At 38.9% G+C, this 17401-nt stretch overlaps 1 protein-coding gene across 1 annotated transcript in view; it reads right to left on the reverse strand.

Annotated features, from left to right (window-relative positions):
• The window catches only part of LOC145776253 (NACHT, LRR and PYD domains-containing protein 3-like), a 37567-nt gene that overhangs the window by 5670 nt on the left and 14496 nt on the right, over positions 1 to 17401 (reverse strand). The window contains exons 6-7 of the mRNA XM_082587653.1: positions 3746 to 3907; positions 1290 to 1451 (exon numbers count right to left, since the gene is read on the reverse strand). Coding sequence (XP_082443779.1) covers positions 1290 to 1451; positions 3746 to 3907 — 324 coding nt within the window. The remainder of the gene's footprint in view (positions 1 to 1289; positions 1452 to 3745; positions 3908 to 17401) is intronic.

Genomic DNA, 17401 nt, shown 5'->3' on the forward strand with positions numbered 1-17401 from the left:
TGGTGCTAGGCAGTGGACATTAGCATGTCACAATCAGACTTGGAAAACTATAAATTTTTTAGCTTTTTGAAATTAGATTAAAATTACACATAGAGCAATTCAAGTTTTTACAAGTTAGACTAGAATTTGAGCTATCCAAGTTTTCACAAATTAAAATAGAATTTAAGCTAGATTAGAATTAGTTTGACGCAGTTGTTCCATATCTTTTTCTCTTTGAATAAAAATGTCAATATGGCTGCTCTGGATCAAAGTGTCATTCCACCATCACTACATCAAAACCACTTATGTCATAATAAACATTGAGATGTAGGTGAATTGATGAATTAATGGAGTCATCTTCCATGGGTTACTAAACATGTGGGTCCAATGTCCTTATATTGTTTCATAACCCTAATTTCGAACAATTCCGCCTAATTTCGAACAAGTCCGCCCCGATAGCTCAATTGGTTAGCGCGTCACTTCTGGAACGAAGAACCTTCAAGATCAAGCGGCGCTGGTTTGACTCTCGGGGTGTGCGCTTGAGCAACGCACGTTAAGGACTGCTCTTCATTCAGCGGCATATAATGGATGGAATAATTCCCCGGCAACAAGACTTCAACAATCGGAAACTTCACTCTGTCAATCTCGGTGACCGGGCCGCGAAATTTTTTTCCCACGAGATTTCTGTCTCATTGATTTTAGTCACTTTAAAAGTAAGATTTTCCGAAAGTGTTTGAGAGATTGGTTGATTCAGATTGCGAAATAACTATTTGCCAATAAAATTCTGCAATGATAATAAAATATAAGCTTTCCCTAACCCTACTTTTTTGAAAAGCTCTTGTGCACCGCAAAAACTAATTTAAAGAAAAAAAAAAGTTTGACTGCGACGGGCGTCGAACCCTCGTTCTCACGATTACTAGGCGGAGGATGATACCACTGAACCAACCGTGCCAACGAGAGAATGTTGCATTCACACGGTTTTAATCCAAACTTTTACCAAAATATGTAAATGAGACAGAAATCTCGTGGGAAAAAATATTTCGCGACCGGGCCTGCGTCAGTGATTCAAAGCCTCTACAAGTATGCGAAACTGCCAGGATTAAGCTCTACATGAAGCTTTCCCAGTCCGAGGATAAAAATTCAATCAATCAATTGCGTTGTTTAGATAAATTAAACATCACTGATTAAAACATCTCGTTTTTTAAATATTTTGGTGTATTTTAATGTTTGTGCAAGTATTTTCGTAAAAATCAATTACATCAAAAACAAATACAATGCAATTGCGTTATGGTAAAAAGTTTCAAACTCACAGGTTTCTGAAGACATGAAATCTTTTTTGAAATCGCGATCAATGCGCGGCAACTGAGTTGACATCTACTCAGATCCAGCTTCTCAATGTTGACGACAGCATCGGACAGTGACATAGCAGCTTCATCATTGATTACATTGCCAAAAAGAGCCAGCTTCTTTATCTGCAATTATTATGACGTAAATAGAATAAAAAGCACGAATATCAATCGATTGACCAATTAATATAGTTTAACACTTAGCATCTAATTAAAATAAGTGACTATAGTTCACTTATAAGCACAAAATTATAATATGTTTAAAATTACAATGCCTACTATTTTTTTCATTTCGGAATAACATTGGTTAATTTCTGCTTTTGTTGAAGAGTAGGCTACGCAATTTCAAGTTCTTATTTGTCACACATGGCAAACCCTTCTGAGCGCAGTGTTTACATTGTGAACTTCATTCATGCTATTCATCTGACTTTTGATTGGACAGATCGTGTTTGTTTTGCAAAAAAACTGCATAATCTGCAGTTGCCTTCTGCATAAGCAGTATCCTCACGTGACGAAAGTTCTACCCATTGTGACATATTGGGTATCCACCAGAGATGAATGAAGTTTGAAATTTAAAATCCAAATACATTTTCAGATTTCAACTTGCAATCCAAAACCAAGTCCAAACCCATATTATTAAGCATTGTAAAATCCAAATCCGGTTGAATCCGAAAATAAAATAAATTATAGGCTAAGTCTAAAAGTGCTGCCTGCAGTACCAAATAGCCTCCCCTTTCACTTGTAGCACTGAAAGCAGATATACTGTACTTAGCACTGTTAAATGTTTAACTTCTTATACCCATGGAAACAAAACGGTTTATGTTGTAATTGTTTTACAGTGAGGTAAATGTGAAATAACTTATATCTTGCAGCTGCACGTATATCTAGCAATGATTATAGGTTAAGATTAGGTAATTAATTAGCAATGATGTCACAGTGGTGAATCCTGCTAGTAACAATAAGTTACACGCTAATTTATAAAGGCGAGAAACACAATACATCACATCTACTTGAAACTAATGTTTCCATGGGACAAGGTTCTAACATGTAAATGCATTGTTAAAATGTACAGAATTTCTTGAGCTTTCCATACTGTCTCGAAACAAACAATTTTATATTTATAGCTCCCTGCGTTTCACCTTAGGTCTTTTCGTGTTACCGTCGTGAAATTGTCGCTCTTTTGCATATAGGTAAGATAACGTTACCCAGTAATTCAAGTAATTTTGCAGTTGTGCTTCGGGATTTTGAAGCGTGATTAGGAATTTGCGTGCCTCAAGAAATCGCATGCCAATAAGCTAAAAGCATTCTTGCAACCGGCAGTTTCAATCACATATGCGTAGTGTTTCCTCTCTTCAACGTTTTAGCCCACAGATGCTTGATGCCTTAAGTCCTTAACGACTATGTATACCGCATCTAGCGTTCAATTCTACCAGTAACAGTGTAACAGTATAATTTTTGGTGCAGTAGAGCTGTTATTTTGGTGCGATTGGAAGACCATGGTTTGGTCCAGTAGTGATATAATTTCTAGTATGTTCTAATTTGTAATCAAGTTCTTTTTGCTGGGATCTAAGCCATGGCTCAGTTTGGTTGTGGTGATTTGAATTGTGTTTGATTATAATCAAGATGGTTGCAACCTCCTAAGTTATATGGTGACGTGAAGTTCCTTTCTACAATAAAAGCATACTTATAACTAAGAAGTCTAGACATTGTTCTTGATCATTCCCTACGATTACTGCGCTCCGAATGTCGCTGTAGCTTAAGCTTCCACAGCTAGGTATGGGCGGATAAGCTAAATTATATACTGTCCGCTACATATTTTATTCATGAAACGTTGTTTGACAACGATATACAGCTAAGTGGTCGGAGTCCTGGTTCGACAAATGAATGTTCAACACTGCTCAAGAGCATGTGGCTGTGTCATTGGTAAGACACTCAAAGGCGTGCAAAGTGGTGCCTTTGCGACTATAGCCCTTGATTTCTCTCATGATTATGAGTAACAGTACGCTTCTCTAGAGAGATATGCCGACAACCCTTCTTTGGGTCATGGCCTGCTGAACTGAGCTAAAGTTTTACCTTAGTTGGTCATATAATTTCTATAAATAAACTGCCGCCGTGGGATTTTGGAGAAATCCTATCTCCATCCAGACAAATGTATTTCAATCATGAAACGCTATTTGATAGCACGTCTGCATCGAATCTGTTGTCTACGATTGGGAATATCTCCGAATCGGTGAGCCCGAATCGGCCACACCAAATTGGGCCATTCCGTACGGTATTTAGGTACACTAAACAAAACTGATAAAAAAATATTTGTTAAAAAATATTTTGATGTATTTTAATGTTTGCATTTCTACGTAGAAATAATTACGTCTATGGCAAATGCCTTACTAATGCGTTACCACAGGACATTCCAAACTCACAGGTTGTTGAAGACATAAAATCTTCTTTGAAATCGTGATCAATGCGCGGCTACTTAGTTCACATCGACCCAAATGTAATTTCTTGATGTTGGCGATGGCATCGGCCAGTGATGTAGCAGCATCATCATTGATTTTGTTGCTGCTAAGAGCAAGCTTTCCTATCTGCAAATAAAATGACGTAATTTGAATAAAAAGCACAAAAAACAATTGATCAATTAATTAATACGATTTAACACTTGGCATGTAATTCAAAGATTAAAGACGTTGATAAAAACAAGTGATCTAAATGTAGTTAGATTGATAACAAGATACTTCAGTAAAACCAATGCAACACTACCTATAAGCCACTGACAATTATATAAAAAGAGAGAAAAACAATAGATTGAGAAAATACCGCAAGAAAACGGCAGAGTGACAATAGTTCACTTGAGATGTCGTAAACTGACCTTTAGCGGTATACATAAGTTTTAAAAACAACTTGCCACTTTGCGAGTTATGCATGAAGTGAGACTTTTTCGTGACAAAATTGAATTGTAAAAAAGCCGTAAAAAACAAATTAAAAGGTGTCATCATATAGGCTCTCTACTTGTGTGTAAATTGATAAAAAGTCAATTTGGGATATCTTAATCGAAATTGGGAGGGCTCGAACAGAACGTAATATACGAGGCACACAAAAATAATCGCGAGCAGTAGCATAAAAGTAGCCGTCATTTATACCACTTGAAAATAATATTGTCACATAGGCTATAAATTCTCTACTGGCTACTGCAACGTTTCTTCAAACCACGCAATGTTTTTTCACAATAAAACTGAGACTTAACTAGAAGCATTGAAAAGAAAGTTTGGCATCTACCAAGTAGAAGAAGTTGCACGGTGGAGTATTCCATTGGTTCGGCCACGTGCAACCAATAAGAGATAATTCCTGGCCTAAGAAGGTTCAGTCGCTGGAAGGGCATAATCCACGTAGACGGCCAAGGAATAGCTTGCAGAGCAAGCTCTGACAGGGGAATCTTGTGGCAGTCAACGTTCAAAATAGGAGAGTGTGGAAAGTCGCCGTCAAGCCAGACCGAAATTTACTGACGTCTACCCCTCACAATATAAGGAACAAAGGACGGAAAGCCGTAAACTAATTAACTAACACAACAGTTGAGAAGAAGCGATTTTCCTGGCGTCAGCACTACCTGACTACTCAGTACTCACTATAGAATAGTTCTTGCTACACTCGACTGCCGAGTAACAAAACAATTGTTATGATATTAGCAAATCTGGCTGTCTCAGCAATAAATTTGCTGAGAAAAAGATGGCCTGCTTTTGTCGTCATTTCAAGAGACATATCCGTGTTGCAAAACTGCATTGTCATTGCATTTCTGTTATTGTTCTTGTGTTTCTGCAACTTTGCTTGCGGCTGCTTGATTGCTCGGTGACTCTGGTATACTTTCATTGTAGTGCAGTGGCTGGCAAGGGTTATGTGCACAGAAGAGTGAATTTAAAATAACTTTTGAAATGGCCTTCCTTAAAAAAAAATCCTCCGCACGCCACTGCCCCGAAACATCGCAAAAACAAACATATATCTACGTCAGTTATTCCTGATAATTCACATGAATTGACAGATACAGAAAACAGCCATTCCAACGCATTTTACCTTGTTGCGCTTTCTGCACAAGTGCTGAAGTTATACCGAAACAAAACCACAGATAGGTTATAGATATTTTAGTTCTAACTGAACACCAGACAGTGCGTAATCCTTAGAAAAATACTGTAGTTAAATCTTTAGCTTAAATTTAGGCTATAGTCTGTGGGCTGGTGGCATATACAATGCAAACATCACACAATTTGCAGATGGAATGAAAACAAATCTCAAGATGAAAGATGGAAAAAAAACCTTCCATTCCATACCCTGTAAAAATCGACATTGCAAAGGACCATTTCAAAAGACCACATGAATTGCTATAAAGCACCTTTTTTAAGAGTGCCTGGTTACTGCTTAACTACTTGGTGAGAGTGGTGTACCAACCAGGACCATTGAGAGGATAATTTGGACCTAGTACTAATGAGACTCTCATGCCCCAAATTCAGGCACTGTGGAAGTAGAGGGGCGTAATCCAGTGGACGGCCAAAAAAGAGATAATATGATAGCATGCGAAGCAATCTCTGAAAGAATCTTGTGGCGGTCAACGTTCAGAGTAGGAGTGCGTGGAAAGCCTCCATCAAACCGGATCAAAATTTGCTAACGTCCAACCCTCACAATACCAGGAACAAAGGACGTAAAACCGCAAACTAACTGACTCAATAACTATAAGAAAAACGCACTCTATCCAACAAACACGAGGTGGTGTCTTCAAGCATCCGGACCCTTTGGAATGGTTACAGGCCACTAAAATGATCCAGGGTCTTGAAGTACCCTCTGGACCCGTAGCCGGTCATTTGGTCGAAAGGACATTTGGTCGACAGGACATTTGGCTTAGGGTTATAACCATAACCTTAACCAAACCCAAAAATGAATCGTTCTGTCGATCAAATGTCCTCCTGTCGACCAAATGTTTGTCGACCAAACGTCCTGTCGACCAAATGTTTGTCGACCAAACGTCCTGTCGACCAAATGTTTGTCGACCAAACGTCCTGTCGACCAAATGTCTGTCGACCAAATGACCGGTACCCTCTGGACCTCCTGTCAGGCTACTGCGAACAACCGCTTGGTTAAAAGATTGATTATATGAACTAGACATTTCAAAAGGCCAGAAGCTGCGATCGGAGTTGCCATTCTCTAGCCGGAATATCCTACATCTGGCCTCCAACCAAAATGTTGGGTCCACGTCTTTTAGGCGCCGACAGTTAGGCGCTGGTCTAATAGGCGCGCACACTGTGGCGTCTGGATATTTAGGTGCGGAGCACTGTGGCGCCCGTTCATTTAGGTGCTATTCCTAGTAAAGTCTGTAGATTGTATCAGCTTAGCAGGTAGGGGCGTAGGGCAATGCTTTTCACACAAAATATTATATTGAACAGGAAAATATATTGTTTTGTTAATGCGTGTGCGTTGTTGGTCATGGCTTCAGTGAGTGAAGTTGCTTATTAAACCGCCAATGCTTTTTCACACAAAATGTTATGTTCAACAGAAAAAATATATGGGTGAAGCAAATTTGCTTAAACCGGGAATGATTTTCACACAAATTGTTATATTGAAGAGAAAAATATGTCATGGCTTCAGTGAGTGAAGCTGCTTAAACCGGCAATGATTTTCACACAAAATGTTAATATTGAACAGAAAAATATGTTATGGCTTCCGTGAGTGAAGCTGCTTAAACCGGCAATGATTTTCACATAAAATGTTATATTGAACAGAAAAATATGTTGTTTTTTTAATGCGCGTGTTCAGCATTTATTTCTTGTTAGTCCAGGTTTGCGTCGGCAAAAGCTTTATCAATAAATTATTCAAGTTTCCGAACATGTATGAGTTCACTTTTAGTCTAAAAGGTCAAATAATAACTACCGGTACACTAAACACCAGTAAAAAATGTACCGTAGCCTGTATTCAACCGGGCGGTAAGCTTAAGTGAAGAGTAACTTAGTTTTCCGTTAAAACCCCGACTAGGTTTAATAACGAGCGAAATTCCACCATTATGCTTGCAACTTGTAGCCAAGGTGTAGCCTATATGCCCTGTAGAAATGTATTCATGTGAACAGTAGTAGAGCGTCTTACGCGCTCTCGTCACATGGCCAATCCATCCCGAACAGAAGTAATTGCGAAAGATAACAGATTAAGTAAAGTTCCATTTGGCTGCAACTTGTGTTCAGGATGCATTGCAAATGTCCTGTAGAAATGTGCTAATATCAAGAGTAGTAGAGCGTTTTCACGCACCTCAACTCCACACGATCTATCCGTCTCAAGTAGAAGTAATTATTAAAGGTAACAGATTGCACAAAGCTGCGCCTTTAAACCGGCAACTTCTACTCCAGAAGTACGTGTCCTGTGGAGATCAGGTGGTCTACTGGTCTAATTGCCCTGCATATAAGCCGATGTTGAATCTGAGCACTTCACTTGCACCGAAAAGTTTGGTAAGTTTGCCACATCATAAAGCAAAGATTGATATGGCAGCTTCGACTATTTCAACTTCACGTAATCGTGAAAAAATTGCTGCTGATGGCTTCATGTATACGTTGCAGTGTTTGATTGCGCATTTTTCGTATTTATTAATTGTTTAATAAAAATCTTCATCCTTCCACCTCGTGTAGCCTACCTTCTCAAACAAAAGAGCTTGCTCTGGGTTCTTTGCTGTAGCCTAAGCTACTTGCAAAGTCAGGCACTGCACACCAAAATTTTAACCACCCGCTTCAATATAGGCTAAGGTATGATTTTTTTTACTGATGTTTAGTGTAGTTATTATTTGACTTAACTCTTTCGCAACCACCGAGGTCAAGACGTTTAATCTAAATAACCAGACATTTTTCACACAAATCTGTTGTATTTACGCCGTAAAAACATCTCATGTGATCGACGTAGACGCACAATCTTGACATCAAATGAAAGCATACATCTTCAGCAATCCGAAGATGCAAAGCTTTGCAATAAAATTTAAAACATTCAATGTACGACTAGCAACTTTCCATACGCTGTTTTTTCTAATTTCTAAAAAAATTAAAAATTGGCAGAAAAGTGTACTTCATTATAATCTTTACTACCCAAGCATGATAAAATAATTTGAAAATATATGTAGTTTAATCGAATGCCAAAACAATTCTGCACATTAGGGTGTTTTTAATTTTTTCATATCGTAAGTTTGATTTGTACAGGGCACCATGTTGTTACAATTGGTAAGAAAACAATGTCTTTCAAATTTCAAGAAATTATTTCAACATTTACAACTTGCGCAAGGAGGTTGAAAAATTCGCAAAATCAATAAAACAAGCAACTTTACAACACGCAACCAAATAACCAGCTTTATTCAGTACTTTTAATATGCACGCATTTCAGGCACGTTTATAGGATAACAAAGCAAATATAGCAACAAAGCAACTATTCCTCTAACAACCTTTACACAGTGTTTCACCCATAACCGAGATGATCAGAAGCAGTGGCGTATTTAGAAAGCTTATTGTGTCAGTCAGCCGTGTAGCGGTCCAGAATCGCCAAAAATACCGTTTTATGATATTTGAACGGCCCCATACTTTAAATCAAGAGCGATTCCGCGGAAGTAAGTTACTGTTCCAATCAATGAACCAACAAAAGATATCAAGATCCGCTATGCCCCAACTATATATTTCGGAGACCACTGCTTCAGCTTCAACGATTGATTTTCCCGATTCTAGTTTTGGTACAGCCAGAAGTTTTTGCCAGACACTAAAATTGGCAAACGGTCTACTTTGATGTGATTGTATTGCTCATAATCACCCATGATCTTCCCATCCCAATGTATGGTCAGTGGGGTGCAAGGGTCAAAAGCCTCCCTAATTTCGTCCGACAGGTTTTGGCGATAGATCAGGCGAGGTTTGTGAATTGAACTTGGGCTAATCATCAGATCACCGGTTGGATGGAGCAATTGCTTGGACACCGCCAGTGCATTTAAAATATGAACGGCCTTCCTCGAGGTAGTAGCCTATTGGTCCTGTCCAATGCTGCTGCTATCTCCGGGGTTACTACAGCAATTTTACCTCGTCGGAATTTCGGCAGACAGCTTGCAGCACTGGACCCAGGCTGTTCGGAGCACGTCGATCCACCAGCTGATGGATGACGCCCATCTCCAGACTTGTCGAGATTATCTTCTTGCTGAGTATCCATTTCTGAATCACTGGATTGCAGTATGGTTAAATTAGTAGATTCGGCAACACCAACTGCTTCCGCCTCAACTCGCTCTCTCTCCTTTAAAGCTCTATTCCTCACTCGCTCGTCTCTCCTGCATAGAACCATATCAACGCCAACCATGGAACCCAGGCGCCCCTCTTCTCTCTGGGCAAGAAGGAACTGGCGATCTTCTATGTTGATCATTTCCAAAGCATTACTGTGTGCTTATCGAATAGGTGATCCAATGATTTCTTAAAGTCTGTCCGTTTGACTAACTCAAGCGCAGATAGATTTTTTCAAGTTTTGCCATTCCTGTTGTAATTTTTTCACCTGATTAATCACATGGTTTTGATGGCGTGTTGGAATTCGTGCTCGACTCCAAATAGGCAAAAGCAAAGATACTGTGTTCTTGACACTACTTTTCCAATCAAAACCTTTTTTACAACGAAAATCAAACAAAACTTGAAGCACTTCTCCCCTTGATGGTAATTTTACAGCGCTGAAATGACCTGAACTGCTACCTACCAGCCAAATTTTATCTTTAAACCTTGTCACAGCCATTGTACAAACGCAAATTGTTAGTAAACTGAAATAACTGCAACAGGACAACAGACTTAACAGTGTAATTTTTGTAGTTTTACGAGGTGTTGCAATTGTGACGTAACAATGCTTTATTTGTTCCGTGAAGTGACGTAGCCTACAAGTACCGGTAATTGCTCATATTCCGCTGCTAGATTATAGGCTAAACAACCTAAACTTTAGCTTCCTTGCGCAAGTAGTAAATGTCGACGGATTTCAACAAAAATTTGCCAAAAGGACTTTTTTACTGAAAGGAAATGAACACCACCCTATACATTAATATTAACAATGGTTAGAATTTTGCGTATTACGCTAAAAACACCCTACTGCACATAAGAAAAATTTTACTTCGTTTCTGCGCGCAATGCTTTAGGAGGTACAGCAGAAGGATTATGGAGAAAATTTGGAAAATTTTAAGCAAAAAGTTTACGTAATTTAGCCTACAGTCTTTTTGATCGAGAAACATTTTGTGTGAAAAGCATTCCCGGTTTAAGCAGCTTCACTCACGGAAGCCATGATATTTTCTGGCAAGCTGCCATGCTGATACAATCTACATACTTTACTAGGAATAGCACCTAAATGACCGGGCGCCACAGTGCTCCGCACCTAAATATCCAGACGCCACAGTGTGCGCGCCTATTAGACCAGCGCCTAACTGTCAGCGCCTAAAAGACTTGCTCCCAAAATGTTGCCCCGGTGCATCCCTACACTTGTCATTCATGGATACTTTTAAAGGCATACTAAATGAAATTTTCAAACGGGAATTAAGCATTAAAATGCGTAAACTGAACATTCAAGAATACATTTCAAAAAAAATTACTGAAAAAAATTTGTTTTCAATGGCGCTGGCAAGGCCCAAGGTCCAATGTTTCATTTATTTTTCAAAATGTCCAAAAAGTGCTAACACTGCTCGAGAATACGTCACAAAAGACAGCAATAACAAAAGCCACGTTACCACATCTGATGTTTTAACATCAGATCTGAGGTTTTGAGCAAACTGTCTGATGTTTTGATGTTGAAATCTGATGTTTTGATGTACATACATACATAGCCTACAGTTAAATCGCCCGCAGTAACAACTGTTGCGTGATCAGCTGATTGCTCGTCTTTTGTGACGTAGACTGTACAGTAGCACGCTTCGCTGCTCAGGCCCATTCCCGTTTTGAAAGCTCTGACATAAGCACGCGCGGAAAGCTGATCAGACCGCAATGGGGCAAAATTTTATTGAAAATCGTTTTATGGTGGCAAGTTAAACACAAAGAACGTGGAAAATCGCCAAGTCAGGTTTTTCCATTAGTATCCCTTTAACAAACGAAGTGTTTGCATTGTAAACCTCATTTAAGCTGTTTATCTGACTTCTGATTTGAAATACCTTTTTTTTTTTTGCAAAATAATACACACAGTGGATTGAGCATTGTTTTTGAGCAGAGTCTTGATATTACAAGAGTTTTAGCCATTGTGATATATTTGGTGTCCACTGCCTAGATCCGCAAACAAAACAATCAGTTCTGACACTATGAATGAATAAATAATCTGACACAACATCAGCTACGTTTCATGTCACTTCAGGGTACGACCCTAGACTGCAAAGAAAATGAGTGCCTCACATCATCGTCCATAGGCTACCAACAATGTGGCCCAATGCCGTAGTACTGTTTTATGACCCTAATTTCTAATAATTACCAGTCTGCGACACTTACACCATCCTCCATGGGCTAATAATTACGGCAGCCAAAAGTCAATAAGGCCAAAATTTTTCTGCCTTGTTCAAAGTATATAAAACTAAATAAACTAAATTTCAGTCTGACACAATGAGAGGTTTCAAAGTTATTAAGTAAAAAAAAAGTCAAATTTCATGGTTAGGTCAAAATTTTCTTTTAACGTAGTGTTTCTTCCATCTATTGATATTTTATTAAATCTACACAGATACTGATTTTTTGTTGCAATTTTTGTTGCTATTCTAATGTAATGTAATCCATTTGTTGCAATTTCTGAGGTAATAATCTTGTTTCGCCCACTACTGACGATTGAATTAGAGCTTGACCGATATATCGGTCAGCCGATATCAGGTGTAGCCGATATATTGTATCGGCTATTTTTCGCCGATAAACATCGGCCAGCAAAAGCAAACTCAAAACCAGCCATACATGCCTTTTGAAGAAACACAAATTGCTCAAACGTGCTTGCATAGCACGAACAATTGTTTCGAGAATATGATTTCCCGCCCATTCTAGTGCGCGCATCTAGAAAATGTTAATACTGTATCCGTTAGCTCCATTCAAGCAGGAAAACTTTCGAGTTTTACGTTGCTTCAACGATTGTTGACATTGAATCAGTGCAACAAAGGTAAATCTTTCGCTAAGAATCGATGGGAGTACCAGTGTACTTCTACACTAACCACGCGCAACTTATTTTAAGTCTTACGTCACAATGTCTGGCTTTGATCTCCGAGTGATATTGATTAGGCAAGAGTCGTTATTACAAAAAGAAAGAAAATACCCAGGGAAAATTAACTTTCACTCACATGATATGCAAAAATAAACCCAAAGAAAAAATCCTAGTGAAACTTTGCACAGAAGAAAATAGTAGCGTCATTGTAGAAGTTTTCCGACCCGTGCCCAGAGCATTGTGACGCAAGAAGCCACTTGGACTGGTTTGTTGCTTAATAGCTTTGTTGGTAAAAAACTTTTTGTAGCTGATATATATCGGCCGATATATATCGGTATCGGCCTAAAAATTTCATAAATATCGGTATCGACCTGAAAAAGTGATATCGGTCGAGCTTTAGATTGAATATTAAGTAGGTTAGGCGTGGAAGGCAGGTAACAGGTAACGTGGTCTTTGTTTTTGGTTAGGTGAATGCTCAATTGCTCATAGTATTGAGTTTTAGCTTCCTGATGTTCTCAAATTTGTCTTTAGCTAGCCTATAATTATGCCTAAGGTTAAACAATATATTCAAGCAAGAATCTGAAAGAATGACATCAAGTGCATTGTGAAAATGGGACGAGATGATTTTTCACCACATTTCTATAGCCTGCTGAGGAACTCCCAAGCAACTTTTGTATCAGTAGAGAGAAGCTTCTCCTTTTTAGGAAAATTTTGGTGAGTGACTGAACTTCAAAGGCGATAATGTAAAACAATACTTGATGTTGAAGAATAATACTGAAGAACCCTCTCAGAGTAATTTCGCGATATTTGAAGACACTCCAAATTTATCTTTTGCAGTTTTTTGGGTGACTTCCAACACCTGTTCGTTAGCTGTGCTGTCATTGAGTCTTCCACATTTTTCTTTCATTTCATTAGAAAAAGAAGATATCCTTACCTAACAGTTTGATTTCTAATATGCATTGTATTTCGCATTTGGGTTGCAATCGCAGAAAGTTATTGGTCAAACTTCAAAGGTCAAAATTTGTAAATTATAAAGTCAAAATTTCAAGTTTTTAGGTCAAAAAATTGGTTGCCCTACTAATAATTTAGGGTCTGCTACTATTCGGCTAGTCCGATTGGGCTATTACCCTATTCGGCTACAGCCCGATTCGGCTAGTCCGATTTGGCTAGTCCGATTGGGCTAGTTCCCTATTTGGCTACAGTCTTTATCAGTTAGTTCCCTATTCGGCAATTTTTTGAAAATTCAACGATAATCCTTCTGTAATCCGACAAAATCCTTCTGTAAATCCAACGACGCCTTTTGTTTATTTAGAGAATTTTGTATTTTATTCCACAATAGGCTATCGTTTCTTTTGCATTCTTGCGTTTTATCCAGTGTTTACCTTTGAGTGCCTTCCCAGACGGCAAAGTCAGTCATTTTTACATTGATTCAACGTCTGCAGACGTTAAATCAATGTAAAAATGGCGGATTTTACTGTCTGGGTGAGATGTGTGATAAATTAAAGCTTTCAGTTGCGTCATAATGAATTGCGTGTAATTACCACCCCTTGACGGAGGAGCAAGACTACGCGCGCCGGTATTTAAAAGAGAATAGCTGAGAAAAAATTGGGAAGCGAGGTAAAGTTGTTTACCATAGAAATGCTTGTCTAAAAGCAATAACGAAATTCTGGAAAACCTTTTCGAATGCGCTGATTAATGATTTTAATTGGGAAAGAAAGCCAGAAGTAGACATTTTTTTATTCAGGTTAAAGTGAAACCACTCTACGTTGGACTAAAGTTCAAAGTAACTATCAAGTTGCCTTGCAAAGCGGAAGATCAAAGTTTGCAAAACCGGTCGTAAAGTTGATTTTGCCCAAAAATTAGGTCGTTGAAGTCAATGCTTAATTACTCGTAACTTTCACGTGATATAGGCCCAATTTTTTTTGTAGTCAGAGTGTAAAGATGGAGGTTTGATATTATCGAATTGAATCGCCGGTTAATTCTCTAAATTGATGAACCATGCATTATCATAAAAACTGTCCGTCCGCGCATTTGCCACTTTGACTATATATGATAATATATGAGTTTGTTTTAGAGCATCAAATTTATGCTATCTCCGTAATTAATAACTCGTATGTAAGTTTTTACATGTATTTTGAACATAGGCGCCTAAGCCGTGGGGGCCTGGCCCCAACGCATATTTTTGCGTGGGGGCAACTTTTTATGCTGTATTGATACATAAAACAATAGATGAACTAGCAATCGGCAGCAGGAAAACATTTTTTGAATGCAAACCGCAACAGCTTCGCAATAAATAATCACTAGAACGAGTAGCGATGCTACAATCCCACACCAGACAACAAAATCTGTCATTTTTACATTGATTTAACGTCTGCAGACGTTGAATCAATGTAAATATGATTGATTTTGCTGCCTGGGACATAGCAAAAATCTACCATTTTGTGTCGATTCAATGTCATCAGATGTTGAATGCACCCAAAAGAAAAACATAATTTGCTACGTAGACGGAGCGTGCGTTTAGCTTTATGAGCTTGCAAACAGACTTGATGTCGCTTTCGAAAGTCGAAACCTCTGCACTGCAGTGAATTGCGAGGTGCCCAGTGAATCGCACGCTGTGAAAATGAACTTGAAGTCTCGGCCCGAGGTAACCACTAACCAACGCAACAAGGGCTGGTACAAACCGCATTGCGCACACGCGGCATAATCAACGCAGTAACGGACTCACGCAAACTGAATGGCACACACACGACCGTTGCCATAGAAACCCGATCAAAGGCGGGAATGTGCGCATCTTTTGTTTCATCTGCAACGCGAAAACGGGCGTTTTACAGCGGTCAGTTATAAGTTGCAATATTGTAGTGAAAAGGGAGCAATGTCAAGTCGAAAACTTAATCAAACGTCTCTCCGTAACTATTTTTTAAGGGCTGCTTACGGATGTCAGCAACTTTTAAATTTATTCAAGGTGACGTGCTGCTCAATTGATGTTAACATGAATGATTTTACTTTCCACAAGTATATTTTCAAGCGTATGATCAAGTTAGTATTTGCATTCCATTTTCAAAACATTGTCATTCCAGTTACAGTTTACCTTTTAGTAAACCTTTTCGTCTCTTGTTTCATGCTAATAAATCTAGTTCGTTGCTAAACTTTATGTTGGGCTTAGCTTAAAGAGTCGCAGTCCATCAACCGCTAGCTAACGCAGACGCATGTCATGTGTTTGCTTAACCGAAGTGAGTTTTGTTTATAATAATTAACGGTAGGTCGAACGTAGCGATAACTCCGAGTGTGGCAATAAAAGCAATCCTAGTGCGACGGCATAATTACGTCATCCATCTGCGTGACATTTGCTGAATTTACGTTGCTGCTGATGAAACACGCTTTCGCCCCCACGGCCAAAAAAATAGTTAGGCGCCTATGATTTTGAACAATGACACCCTTGAACAACTAACAAAACACTTCTGTTTATCTCATTAATCTGTATTGTTAATCATGAAAAATGTTGTTTTGATGTAAAACACATATTTCGAACGAACCCAGACAACAAAAATGACGGATTTTGCCGTCTGGGAAGGCACTCAAAGGTAAACACTGGATAAAATGCAAGAATGCAAAAGAAACGATAGCCTATTGTGGAATAAAATACAAAATTCTCTAAATACACAGAAGGCGTTGTTGGATTTACAGAAGGATTTTGTTGGATTACAGAAGGATTATCGTTGGATTTTCAAAAAATTGCCGAATAGGGAACTAACTGATAAAGACTGTAGCCAAATAGGGAACTAGCCCAATCGGACTAGCCAAATCAGACTAGCCGACTCGGGCTGTAGCTGAATAGGGTAATAGCCGAATCGGACTAGCCGAATCGGACTAGCCCAATCGGACTAGCCGAAACGGGCCATTCCAAATAATTTAAGTCTAGTGCTGAAACACTGTCTCATGAAAGTAATTTTCAACAATTACGGTAACTATTGAAATAGTATTCACAGATTTAAAAAAATCTGATTGAGATAAATACATTGATGCAATTGGTATTTGCATTTAATACAATAAATGATGACAGGAAGCGGTGGCAAATGACCAACACTAGCGGTACACGATATCAGGGCGAGCCCATCAAGGCAAAACCCTTTTGGGCAATACCATGTGGGCGACGACAGCAAAAGTTTAGCCGTTCGGAACGATGGTGACCTATATAATTTATCTATGGTAGTTGCTTTGCGGCGTCACGGTTTATCGTGAAGCTTAAGAGAAACCCCTCAGAAAAGAGACAAATGAAAACATCCCAAGAAGAATGGCCAAAAGGTGGTTGACGTCAGTTATGAACGCTCCCTAACTGTTTTTATCGAAGCTTGTCAGTCGCAATACCAGTACCCGGACATTTTGCCGAAAGACATTTTGCCGAATGGTCATTTTGCCGAATGGACATTTTGCCGAATGGACATTTTGCCGAAAGGACTAAATGCAGATTGGATAAATTGCCGAAATTATACAAATGCATTATATGTATTATCATAACGTAATATTGTAATAACACATAACTTTTCAGAAAAATGAGTTTCGGCAAATTGTCGATTCGGCAAAATGTCTTTCGACAAAATGTCCGCGCACGGCAATACCGATGCGGATGGCGCAGTCTGTTGAAACAATTTTCGGTATAAGTGACAGGCAGCAGAATTATCCAGCAAACACTGCGAAGTTCTGATTCCGTATGACTTCAAGTCTTAAAATGTAATGACTGTCAGTCACAGTGTGTTCTGTAAACTGCTGATGCTCCGCGCAGCATCTAGAGCATTCGGATTAAAAACATCAGTTGACGTTCAGTAGCAGAGGACACAGCTTGTTGTACTAACCACATGCAAATCGGGTCTGCTGCTATTCGGTTAGTCCGATTCGGCCAGTCCGATTCGGCTAGT

This window comes from Aplidium turbinatum, chromosome 8 (genome assembly GCF_918807975.1).
Source record: "Aplidium turbinatum chromosome 8, kaAplTurb1.1, whole genome shotgun sequence".
In the NCBI taxonomy this organism is placed as follows: Eukaryota; Metazoa; Chordata; class Ascidiacea; order Aplousobranchia; family Polyclinidae; genus Aplidium; species Aplidium turbinatum.